Below are 12552 nucleotides of genomic sequence, written 5' to 3' on the forward strand. Positions count from 1 at the left end.
TGTGTCCAAGAATGGAACTGAATTTGGAGAATAGTCCATGGTGAGTTTGATGGTGGGATGGAACTTATTGATGTCATCGTGTAGTCGTTTCAGTGATGTCTCGCCGTGGGTCCAAAGGAAAAAAATGTCATCGATGTATCTGGTGTATAGCATCGGTTGAAAGTCATGTGTGGTGAGGAAGTCCTGTTCAAACTTGTGCATGAAGATGTTGGCATATTGAGGTGCAAATTTGGTCCCCATGGCTGTTCCGTGCGTCTGGATGAAGAATTTGTTGTCGAAGGTGAAGACGTTGTGGTCTAGAATGAAACGGATGAGTTGCAGAATTGCGTCTGGAGATTGGCAGTTGTCGGTGTTGAGGACTGAGGCTGTTGCAGCAATGCCGTCGTCATGGGGGATGCTGGTGTAGAGTGCCGAGACATCCATTGTGACGAGGAATGTTCCTGGTTCAACTGGTCCATGGGTGCTGAGTTTCTGTAGGAAGTCCGTCGTGTCGCGACAGAAGCTGGGTGTACCTTGTACGATGGGTTTCAAGATGCCCTCGATGTGGCCAGAGAGGTTCTCACACAGGGTCCCATTGCCTGAAACGATAGGACGGCCTGGTGTGTTGGCCTTGTGTATTTTCGGGAGGCAGTAGAGATCTCCAATGCGGGGATTACGTGGGATGAGAGCACGTAGGGTGTTCTGAAGGTCTGGATCTAAGGTCTTGATCAGTCTGCTGAGTTGGCGGATGTGTTCCTTGGTTGGATCTGCGGGTAACTGCCTGTAGTGTTCCTGGTTGTCGAGTTGTCGGTATACTTCTTTGCAGTAGTCTGTTCTGTTCAGTATGACGGTGGCCCCTCCTTTGTCTGCTGGTTTGATGACGATGTTGCGGTTGGTCTTGAGAGTGCGGATGGTGTTGCGTTGTGCTTGGGTGACGTTTGAGGCTGCCTTGTGATTGCGAGTGATGAATCTGGCATTGACACGACTTCTGACGGCTTGAGCATACATGTCGAGTCTAGGGCAGCGGCCTTCCGGAGGGGTCCAATTTGACTCTTTCCTTTTCGGTTGCTGCACTGCAGATCTCGCGGTCTGCTGTTCCGGTTCATTGGTCGTGTCCCTGGGTTCGCTGTCGGCCTCTTGGGGTCTGTGGAAGAATTCCCGGAGCCTCATTCGCCTGATGAATTCCTCCGTATCTGCCGCGAGACTGATGGGGTCCATTTTGGTGGTGGTGCAGAAATTGAGCCCTCTGCTGAGGACTTCGATTTCGTCTGGTTGAAGGGTGTAGTCTGACAAGTTGACAATGGATTTCCCTGTATTGTTTTCGACTGTTGTACCGGGAGAAGCTTGATTGCTGCTGGTGGTGATGCCAAGTTTCTCAAGCTTCCTGTTCTTGGTGTGCATGTAGGTGGCATAGTATTGCTGTCTCATCTGTTTGGCGGTGTTCCGCAGCTGGTCTGCTGTGTCCTGAGCGCAAGTTGAGAATATGGCCTCTCTCTTGGTTTCCAGGTTGCGTCGACTGCTGTAGAGTTGGTGTACGAGGTGTTTGAGGAGTGTGACAGAGGTGCGGTGGCAGAGTCTTTCAGCGTAGTCTGTGTTGTAAGTCGACTTGAGTGGGTTTTTGATCTGTAGTCCTTTCGGGATCTTGTCTGCTTTTTTGCATCTTTGTAGAAACTGAATGTCAGTGTCTATATGCGCGATCTTCCTGGAGATCCTCTCCACTTTGAGCCGGCAGTTTGCGGTGTCAATGGTAGCCATGATGTGGAGATGCCGGCGTTGGACTGGGGTGAGCACAGTAAGAAGTCTTACAACACCAGGTTAAAGTCCAACAGGTTTGTTTCAAACACGAGCTTTCGGAGCACGGCTCCTTCTTCAGGTGAATGGAAAGGCTTGTTCCAGAAATGTTTATATAGACACAGTCAGAGATGCCCCGGAATGCGAGCACCTGCAGGCAATCAAATCATCAAAGATGCAGAGAGAGAGGTAACTCCAGGTTAAAGAGGTGTGAATTGTCCCAAGCCAGTTCAGTTGGTAGGCCTCTGCAAGTCCAGGCTTGTTGGTGGGGGCCGAATGTAATGCGACATGAATCCCAGATCCCGGTTGAGTCCGCATTCATGCGTGCGCAACTTAGCTATAAGTTTTTGCTCAGCAATTTTGCGTTGTCGCGTCTCCTGAAGGCCTCCTTGTAGAATGCTGACCCGGAGATCAGAGGCTGAATGTCCTTGACTGCTGAAGTGTTCCCCAACTGGAAGGGAACAGTCCTGCCTGTTGATAGTCGCACGATGCCCGTTTATTCGTTGTCGCAGTGTCTGCATGGTCTCGCCAATGTACCACGCTTCGGGACATCCTTTCCTGCAGCGTATGAGGTAGACTACATTGGTCGAGTCGCACGAGTATGCGCCGCGTACCTGGTGGGTGGTGTTTCCACGTGTAATGGTGGTGTCCATGTCGATGATCTGGCATGTCTTGCAGAGATTACCCTGGCAGGTAACTGTGCTCACCCCAGTCCAACGCCGGCATCTCCACATCATGATTGAGATGCAGAGCACAGTCCTTCTATTGCCTTTTCTCTTCCGCCTTCATCATTTTGAATTGCCCTTTCCCTTCATTGATGTGTAACTCTTTACTCTGGTGGGCAGCGCTGATTCGCAAATGAAAATCGGGTGATGAGCTCTTTGAGAAATGCATTAACTGTAAATGTTTTGTCTTCTAGCTGGGTTTCGTTCATTGAGCCAATGATGTATTATCTCAAAGCATTCACCTGATGCCGATTTTAAGCAATATCTGGGGATCAGTCCATTCAAATTGAACACAATCTACTCATAGTAACACCAGACCTGGATCTAACAGCCCATACATTGAGGCAAAATAATATTGCCATGGAAATATGAAATGCTATTAAATTGCCCATGGTATTGCCCACCTCCCGTTGGTGATATTTTTAAAATTAAGGGGCAATTTAGCATGGCCAATCCACCTACCCCGAACATCTTTGGGTTGTGAGGGTGAGAAACACGCAGACACGGGGAGAATGTGCAAACTCCACAGGGACCGTGACCCGGGGCCGGGTCGAACCCCGATCCTCAGCGCCGTGAGGCAACAGTGCTAACCACCGCGTCACCGCACCAGCCCACCGTTGGTGACTATTAAAGGAGAACTAGCCTTTCACATTGTGTCTTTCATGAACACGGGCTTGGGAGATTGCTGTATACAAACTGGCTCATGTGGCAGTGCCTTCAACTGGGGCTGGTTTAGCACAGTGGGCTAAACAGCTGGCTTGTAACGCAGCGCGAGTTCAATTCCTTTACCGGCCTCCCCGAACAGGCGCTGGAATGTGGCGACTAGGGGCTTTTCACAGTAACTTCATTGAAGCCTACTTGTGACAATAAGCGATTTATTATTATTAAATACTTAATTGGCTGAAAATGGCTTTCAGATGTCCCAGGCAATCCCCCCCATCGGTGTGTCCTTTTCCGGTGGTCTGTGCTGCTCCTCTGGGCGCCTTTCCCCTGATGTGGGGCTACGTTTGGGGCGGGAGAGGAGGCCGTGTGCTGGCTTGAAAGCTGGTGGTTTGGTTTTCTTGTCGATAATACATTGGTTTCTGTTTTGGGGGATATTGTTTTTAGTGCATTGCTGATTATTTTGTATTCAGCTGCGCTCTTTTGTATCGTGGAGCTGGTCATAGAGTAAAATATCTGCGGAAGACGCAAGTTTGTTTTCAAATGAAGTGTTTAATCGCCGACATTCCACACGTTTGGAGGAACCTCTCCAAAACCTTGTTCAGAGACCCTGAGGCAGTTGATGCGACAATCGCCAAGGTGTAGGTTCCTTGTTGAGGGGTAGGTTTTATTGACACCGCTCTCCAGCTGGTTTCTGACACGCATTCCCTGTCAGGGCTGCACTTGGTGGCAGCATCTTTCCCGCTGCTCGCAGGCTCCTTTAGCGCCTCAGCCCAGCCGCCAACAATGAACAAACCGCTGCCGGCAGAACCAGCTCGGGTCCCGCGCAGATCCCAGGGCGGGTGGAAGCTCTCTTGGGGCTGGCGATCCACGTTGAGAGCAATGTAAGTACCTCGGTGACGGGGGTGGGTGGGTGGCGAGACACGGCTGCAAAATAAGAAGCATTTGCAGCTTCCCAAACCGATAAGGAATGGCGAGGGAAACGACTTAATTCCGGCACAGGCAGCCACTATTGCAGGCTGAACACGGGGAGGCTGTTTGCAGCCTCAGCGCCCTCTTTGTTATTGGGCTGAACTGCTGACCCGTGTCCTCTTTGTCATTAAGAGTGTCTCCTCTCAACCTCCACAATACTGTCACCAGCCTTACCTCAGAGCCTCTGCTACTGAAAATCTCAGCTATGCTTTTGTTACCTCCAGACTCGGCTATTCCAATGCTCTCCTTTCTTAAAATTAATTTTTTCAGGGGATGTGGGCTTCAGCTGGTTAGGCCAGCATTTGTTGACCATCCCAAATTGCCCTTGGCGGTCGTGAGCTGCCTTCTTGAACCGCTGCGGTCCGTGTGGTGTAGGTACACCCACTGCGCTGTTAGGGAAGGAGTTAAAGCATTTTGACCCAGTGACAGTGAAGGAACGGTGATAAATTTCCAAGTCAGGATGGTGAGTGACTTGGAGGGGTACCTCCAGGGGGTAGGGCATCTATGTATCTGCTGTCCTTGTACTTTGAGACGGTAGTGGTTGTGGGTTTGGAAGGTGCTGCCTAAGGAGACTTGATGAGTTCATGCAGTGCACCTTGTGGATTGTGCACACCAGCTGCTATTGTGCGTCAGTGTTGCAGTAAGTGAATGTTTGTGGAAGGGGGTGCCAATCAAGTGGGCTGCTCTATCCTGGATGTTGTTGAGCTTCTTGAGTGTTGCACTCATCCAGACAAGCGGAAAGTATTCTACTACACTCTTGCCTTGTACCTTGTTACTCACAGATTCCTAGCCTCTGACCTGCTCTTGTAGCCACAGTATTTATATGGCTAGTACAGTTTAGTTTCTGACCTACATTACAAGTTAGCCCTTTTATCATCCAAAAGCATTCTAGCTTCAGGCAGGACAAAACATACGAACATGGTTCGCTCACAGACATCCTCCACCTCCTCAAACAGCTGGCTCAACTTGATTTTGTGAGGTGTGTCCTGTACACTACCTTCAGCTATATCAGCCCCAACCTCACACATGAAATCGAGGCCTTCATCCTCTGCAGCACCTCAGATCATAATCCCTCTTCCAGCACCCTCTCATCACCCCAGCTCTTTCTCCCACTTCGCCTTAGTCCCCTCCATGGACCCCTTATCCTCCTCCAGAATTCTCCCGTAGATCACCGAGACGACCCTGCCTCCTCAATCCCTCTAGCTGACAGCACCGCCTCCAGCAACAAGGAAGCCGGTGCTATCGGGAAGGTAGGGAAAACCTTCCTTACAAAGTCCCACTCCTGCATATACCTAAACTCTCCCCCCTACGCCAACCCATCTCTCCCAACTCCTCTGAACTTGCAAATCGCCCCCAAAGAAATAATTCCTTCATCCTTAATTCCCCTTTCATACCATCCCCCAAATTTCGGTTACATCCTCCCCAACTCAAACCAATGATTCCCCCTAATCGGCATCCCCCGACCCAGCTCCCAGTTTAAGGTGCTGCCTAAACTGCCTCCAAATCTTCACTGTGGCCACCACCACCGGACTCAAGAGTATTTTCCTGGGGCAATCGGGAGCGGAACTGTTGCGAGCGCCCGCAACCCCAACAAGAGCCTGCCTCCATCTGTACCCACAGAGCCCACCCTTCTTCCTCCAACCCCATACCTTCTCCGCATTCTCTGCCCAATAATAACACAGCAAGATTGGGAGGCCTCACCCCCCCCCCCCCCTTCACCTGCCTGTTGTCCCCTCTGCAATATCACCCCCCCCTAATCCTGGCTACCTCCCCACCCCAAATGAACGAGGAGTTCAACTTGTCACCCCCCCCCCTTGAAGAAGGACTTGGGTAAAAAGACGAGCAGACATTGAAATAAAAACAGAAATGGCAGCAAAAATTCATTTAAACCTCCAACAACAGAGGAAGATTGCCCCACCTTGACAAATCGGCCTTCACCTTCCCCACCTACCTAGTGAAATTAAACTTCCAAAGCCCTGCCCAATCTCGGGCCACCTGCAACCACAAATACCTAAACTGTGTGGCCGCCAAGCAGAATGGCAGCCCCCCCCCCCCCCCCCCCCTACTCCTACATCCCTGTGGGGAGACCACTTTTTCCTCGATTCAATTTACACCTGAGAACGTCCCGAATCTCTGGAGCAGCTCTCCACCAATGCGTCGGTTTCTAGATATACAGCAGATCATTGGCATATAGGGACACCCTATGCTCCACCCCCTCTCACTATCCCCTTCCACAACCCGGAGCTCCTTAGCACAATGGCCAAGTGCTCTATAGCCAATGCAAACAGTAGGAGGGACATAGGACACCCCTGCCTCGTGCCCTAGTGGGGTGCGAAATACCCTGAATTTATGCTGTTAGTGCGTACACTCGCCACCGATTCCTTCTGCAGCAGCCGCACCCACGCCACAAACTTTGGCCCAATTCCAAATCTCTTCAGTACCGTCATCAAATAATTCCACTCTACACCTTCAAACGCCTTCTCTGTGTCCAATGCCATCACCACTTCCATCTCCCTTCCCTCCACCGGAGAAAGGACCACATTCAGCAACCTCCTTGTGTTCGAGAACAATTGCCTTCCCTTCACAAACCCCGTCTGGTCCTCCTCAATCACTTCGGGAGACACCCTTCCAACCTTGGCGCCAACACCTTTGCCAGTATCTTGGCATCTACATTCAGCAGAGATATGGGCCAATATGACCCACACTCCACCGGTTCCTTGTCCTTCTTTAGTAGCAACAAGATGGAAGCTTGTCCCATCGTTGCGGCAAGACAGCATTACCCTTCGCATCTTCAAACATTCCCACCATCAAGCGTGCCAACCTGTCGTTAAATATCTTAGAAATTTCAACCGGGAACACACCGGGTCCTGCCGCCTTCCCTGCCTACATCCTCCCAATCGCCTCCTGCTCCCTCACCCGCTCCTCCAATGTTGCTTTATCCTCCTCTCCCAGCCTCGGAAACTCTAGCCCATCCAGAAATTCCCTCTTCCCTCGCTCCTCCTTCGGTGGCTCCCTATACTATCTATAATCGTAGGTCCCTATAAAATTCCTCACTTTATTAATCTGCTCTGGAGCCACCACAAACTTCCCCGTCCTATCCCATACATGAACTATCTCCCTCCCTCTGGAGCTGGCTGGCCAGCATACGGTCCTGCCTTCTCCCCGTACTCGTAGACAGCCTTCCTCGCCCTTCTCAACTGCGCACTGCTTTCACCATGGATAATTGGTTGAACGTCGCCTGCAACTCCTTTCTCTTGGCCAGGAGACCTGGGTTCGGGGCCCCCGCATACCTCCAATCCATCTCCGAAATATCCTCTATCAGTCTTCGACGTTTCTCCCTCTCCTCCCTATCCACCTCAGCCTTGAAAGAGATCACTTCCCCCTTCATTACTGACTTCAGAGCCTCCCAGACCACCGACTGCGAGACCTCCCCTGTGTAAATAAACCCGACATACTCCTTGATCAACTTCCCTCTCTTGTCACAGAAGCCCCAGTCTGCTAACAATCTCCATTCTCTACCCCAGCCTCTGGGCTACCCTTCCTCCAAAACCACATCCATCCAATGCAGAGCATGATCCAAAATCACGATTGCTGAGTACTCCGACCTCCTAACCCCAGCCAATAACGCCTTTCCCACCACAAAAAAAATCAATCCTCAAATGCACCTTGTCTACCCGAGAAAAAAACTAATATTCCCCTTCCCTCGGATGCAAGAACCTCCATGGGTTCACTCCTCCCATCTCCCTGATGAGCCCAGCCAACGCTTTCACCCCCCCTCCCTCACAGAATCCCCCATCCACATCCTCTTGCAAGCACTTCTCCCCGTATTGATCCCATCCCCCCACCTTTCACACCTTCCAGGCCCATCAAAACCTGTTTGACCAGGCTCCAATGACCATGGCCCTGCCCCCACCACACTCCCTTTCACTAGCCAACCTTCACTTGCTAATGCAGAGGCCCCTGCCCAGGACCCCCTCTTCCAAACCCCTCCTCCATAACCCAGTCTCAGAAAAACAAACCAAACCAGTGCAATACTGCACCCCCAGAAAACCGACATAACCCCAAAGCCCAATATAATTGTAATCAACTATAAACAAAGGTCAACTACCCTCCCCCATTCAACCAACCCAAAACCCATACGTTCCACCATCAAATACAAAATGAGAAACAACAAAAAAGAGAGATTAAAAACAAAGCACAGTCCCCAACCCCTCAGTCTAAGTCCCAGTCCCTGCTCTCATTTCAATCCCAATCCTTTGGCCTTCACAAACGCCTCCGCCACCTCCACCGTCTCGAAGTAGAAATCCGTCGAGTTGTGCGTCACTCTCAGCTTCGCCGGGTAGACCATTCCAAACCTCACTCCTTTGCTGTACAGTGCCTCCTTCACCCGTCCGAAGGCCGCCGCCTTCTCGCCAGTTCCACTGTAAAACCTTGGTATAAGCGAATACCAACGCTAGCAAATTGCAACTATCCTTGGTGGCCTGTTTGCTTTTGGCTTTGGTCTGAGTGACTGATGTGCCCTGGGCAGCTCATATCGGGAGTGTCTTCCCCCTTCCCCAACAACTCTGCCAGCATCTTCGCAAAGTACCCGGTTGGCCTCGGGCTCTACACCCCCTCAGGCAGGCCCACGATCCATAGATTTTGCCACCTTTACCCTTCTCCAAGTCCTCCACCTTGGCTCGGAGCCCTTTGTTAGCCTCCACCACCTTCCGCAGCTCCTCACCCATTGAGGTGAACTGGTCACTGTGCTGTGTCAGAGCCTCCTCCACCCCCTATAACGTCTCTCCTTGCTCCTGTACCTCGGCCGATGTCTTCGACACTGGTGCCTTCACCCGGACAATCGCCTCCTCCACCCATTCTTTCACTGCTGCCATCAACCTCCTCCGCAGCACCTCCATGTGTTTGGCGAACTGCCTCTCAAAGTCTCTGGCCATCACCTCGGTCAGAGTTTCCACTGTGAGGGGGTGGCCCCACCCAGCAATCGAACCTCCGCCATCGTTCTTCCCGCCAGACTCACCAACTCACTCAACGGCAGACTTTGGCCCGCCCCCTTCTTTCTAGTGAACTTCTTCTGGGTCTTCGACATCTCCCACCTTCCTTATACCTTCCTGCACCAGTGCATTCAAAGACTGCCCCTGAAACCAGGCATTAAATTCCAAAAACCTGAGCCTCGAGCAGGAACGACCTAACGTGCCGCCTCCACCTACATGCCATCTCCGGAAGTCCTCATTTATCATAAATTTAAGCACAGTGAATGCTTTGTTAATTGCATCTTAACTCACACGAGGATTCACCCATTAACCCTTTGCTCGCTGAAATGCCTCAATTTAATGTCATCCTCATGTTCAAATCCTTTCATGTCCTCATCCCTCCATATCACTGACAACCCTCCAAGTGTTCCTCATACTGTAACCTCTTTTACATGCGCTACTCCCTTTGACACAGCATTGTAAACTACGCATCAATTGCACTAAATCCTAAGCTCGAGAATTGATTTCCTAATCCTCCCTGCAACTTTAATTCTCTCCCCTCACAACCTATCTCTTTGAGCAAAGAGTCAAATCAGATATTAAGTCAGTGGACTGAAAGCTTTGTCTAGACCATACGCAGATTCACAAGAATTATTATTTTCTTCATTTAAACATTGTGAAGACAAAGGCCATTGTCTTCGGCTCCATGCAAATTCTGTCTGATTACATACTTGTTACAGCTGCTATGTAAGTACACATTGTCATTGTTGATACTAGGGTTTAAAGGGTTAAAGTAAGAGGACATCTAAGCTTGGTTTGTAATCCTTGAATTTAGAAGTTTCAGGGTGTTCGAACCGAGGCATATGAAATGATAAAAAGAACTTGCTCTCTGTTCTCTTTCCTCTCTAGCCGCGTTATTGGAATTTTCTCACCCCCTCTCTCAGCATCGCTTTCTCCATCTACAGTATTACTGTTTACTTAGAACTTTGCAGAATTTGGGCATTTAGAAAGAGGCCATTTGGCTCAATTAATCTATGTCCGTGATATAGCCGACAGTTCCCCTCTCCAAATCTATCAACAACATCATTTTCAGCATATCTTTCTACTCCTTTTGCACTCGTGGACTCTTCTAATTTCCCTTTGAAAACTAAGCTTCTTCATCAACCTTCCTCGCCAGCTGCCCTCGCTCTCTCTCCAGCTGCAGTAATACTGTGTTCCCTCTCTCCAGCTACAGTAATTCTTTGTATTCCCACTCTCTCCAGCTGCAGTAATACTCTGTTCCCTCTCTCCAGCTACAGTAATTCTTTGTATTCCCACTCTCTCCAGCTGTAGTAATACTCTGTTCCCTCTCTCCAGCTGCAGTACTAATGTTTCCTTTCTTTCCAAATACATTAATACTATGTTCCCTTTCTCCAGCTATAGTAATTCTCTATGTTCCCTCTCTCCAGCTGCAGTACTACTGTGTTCCCTTTCTTTTCAACTGCATTAATACTCTCTATGTTCCCTCTCTCCAGCGACAGTAATTTTCTGTGTTCTCTCTCTCTAGCTACAGTAATTTTCTGTGTTCTTACTTTATCCAGCTACAGTAATTCTTTGTGTTCTCTCTCTTCAGCTACAGTAATTCTCTGTGTTCCCACTCTCCAGCTACAGGAACTCTGTGTTCCCGCTCTCTTCAGCTACAGTGATTCTCTGTGTTCACTCCCCAGCTACAGTAATAATCTGTGTTCTCTCACTCTCTTTCTCCAGCTACAATAATTCTATGTGATCCCATTATCTCCAACTGCAATAATTCTGTGTTCCCTATCTCCAGCTACGGTAATTTTCTGTGTTCCCACTCTCTCCAGCTACAGTAATTGCTCGTGTTCCATCCCTCTAGCTACAGTAATTCCCTGTGTTCCATCTTTCTCCAGCTACAGTATTTGTGTTCTCTCTCCAGCTAGAGTAATGCCCCATGTTCCCTCTCTCTAGCTACAGTAGAGGGGCTGGTTTAGCACACTGGGCTAAATCGCTGGCTTTTAAAGCAGACCAAGGCAGGCCAACAGCATGGTTCAATTCCCGTACCAGCCTTCCCGAACAGGCGCTGGAATGGGGCTTTTCACAGTAACTTCATTGAAGCCTACTCGTGACAATAAGCGATTTTCATATTTCGTTTTCAGTAATACTGTGTTCCACTCTCTCCAGCTACAGTAATTTTCTGTGTTCCCTCTTTCTCCAGCTACAGTAATTCTGTGTTCCCTCTCTCCAGCTAGCAATTCTCTGTATTCTCTCTCAGCTACAGTAATTCTGTGTGTTCTCTCTCTCCAGCTACAGTAATTTTGTGTTCTCTTTCTCCATGTACAGTAATTCTCTGCATTCTCTATCCAGCTACAGTAATTCCCTGTGTTCTCTCTCTCCAGCTACAATAATTCTGTGTCCTCTCTCTCTCTCTCCAGTTACACTAATTCTGTGTCCTCTCTCTCTCCAGCTACAGTAATTCCATGTGTTTCCACTCTCTCCAGCTATACTCCATGTGTTCCCTCTTTCCAGCTGCAATCATGCTCTCTGTGTTCCCTCCCTCCAGATACAGTAATACTATATTTCCTGTCTCCAGCCACGGCAATTCTGTGTTCCCTCTCTCCAGTTGCAGTAATACTGTGTTCCCTTTCTTTCCAGCCACATTCATGCTCTCTGTGTTCCCTCTCTCCGGCTACAGGAACACGCTTCGCTCTCGCTCTCTCCCGTGGGCGGGGTTTACCGGTCGGGCCCCGCCCCCGGGCTCTGAGTGACAGGGGAGAGGACGCCTGCGCAGTGAGCCCCGGTTTGAAAGGATGGCGCTGCTGGTGACAGAGGAGTGGATCCGGCGGCGAGTGGAGCTGAAGGAGCAGCGGTTGGGTAAGGGAGGGAAGGTAATGTGGAGGGTCTGGCCGTCAGGACCGGGGTAATTCCCAGCCCCCTCCCCAACTCGCCTCTTGTGGCCCTTTCAGCTGGGGGGGGTCACTCCCAGACCCTGCTGAGCTGTTCACAGGAATGACCTGAGGGTCAGGGTCCCTATTGTCAATGCCCTGGTCTCCCCACACGCCCATTCTGCATGCAACATCAAGTAAATATGTCACTCCAAGCTGAACCCTTTCATTTATATAACACCTTTCATGACCACCCGACATCTCGGAAGCTTTGCAACCCAATGAGGTGCAGTCACTGTTGCAATGTAGGGAACATAGTAGCCTATTAGTGCACAGCAAGCTCCCACCAACCGCAGTGCCACACAGCGCCTGGTTTTTGTGATGTTGGCTAGGAGATAAATATTGGGAAGGACTTTGGAGAGAACTCCCAACTCCTCGTCAAATTATTCTTTAAAAAAAAATATTTACAATTAAGGGGTAATTTAGCCTGGCCAATCCACCTAACCTGCACATCTTTGGGTTGTGGGGGTGAGACCCACGCAGACATGGGAAAATATGCAAACTCCATTCGGA

At 49.9% G+C, this 12552-nt stretch overlaps 1 protein-coding gene across 1 annotated transcript in view; it reads left to right on the forward strand.

Moving 5' to 3' along the window:
• Positions 1–3634: 3634 nt before the first annotated feature.
• The window catches only part of cep72 (centrosomal protein 72), a 216146-nt gene continuing 207228 nt past the window's right edge, over positions 3635–12552 (forward strand). Inside the window, exons 1-2 of the mRNA XM_038796786.1 lie at positions 3635–3815; positions 11790–11968. Of these exons, the coding sequence (XP_038652714.1) occupies positions 11905–11968 (64 nt within the window). The 5' untranslated portion in view covers positions 3635–3815; positions 11790–11904. The remainder of the gene's footprint in view (positions 3816–11789; positions 11969–12552) is intronic.

The sequence above is a fragment of the Scyliorhinus canicula genome, chromosome 5 (genome assembly GCF_902713615.1).
Source record: "Scyliorhinus canicula chromosome 5, sScyCan1.1, whole genome shotgun sequence".
NCBI classification, from domain to species: domain Eukaryota; kingdom Metazoa; phylum Chordata; class Chondrichthyes; order Carcharhiniformes; family Scyliorhinidae; genus Scyliorhinus; species Scyliorhinus canicula.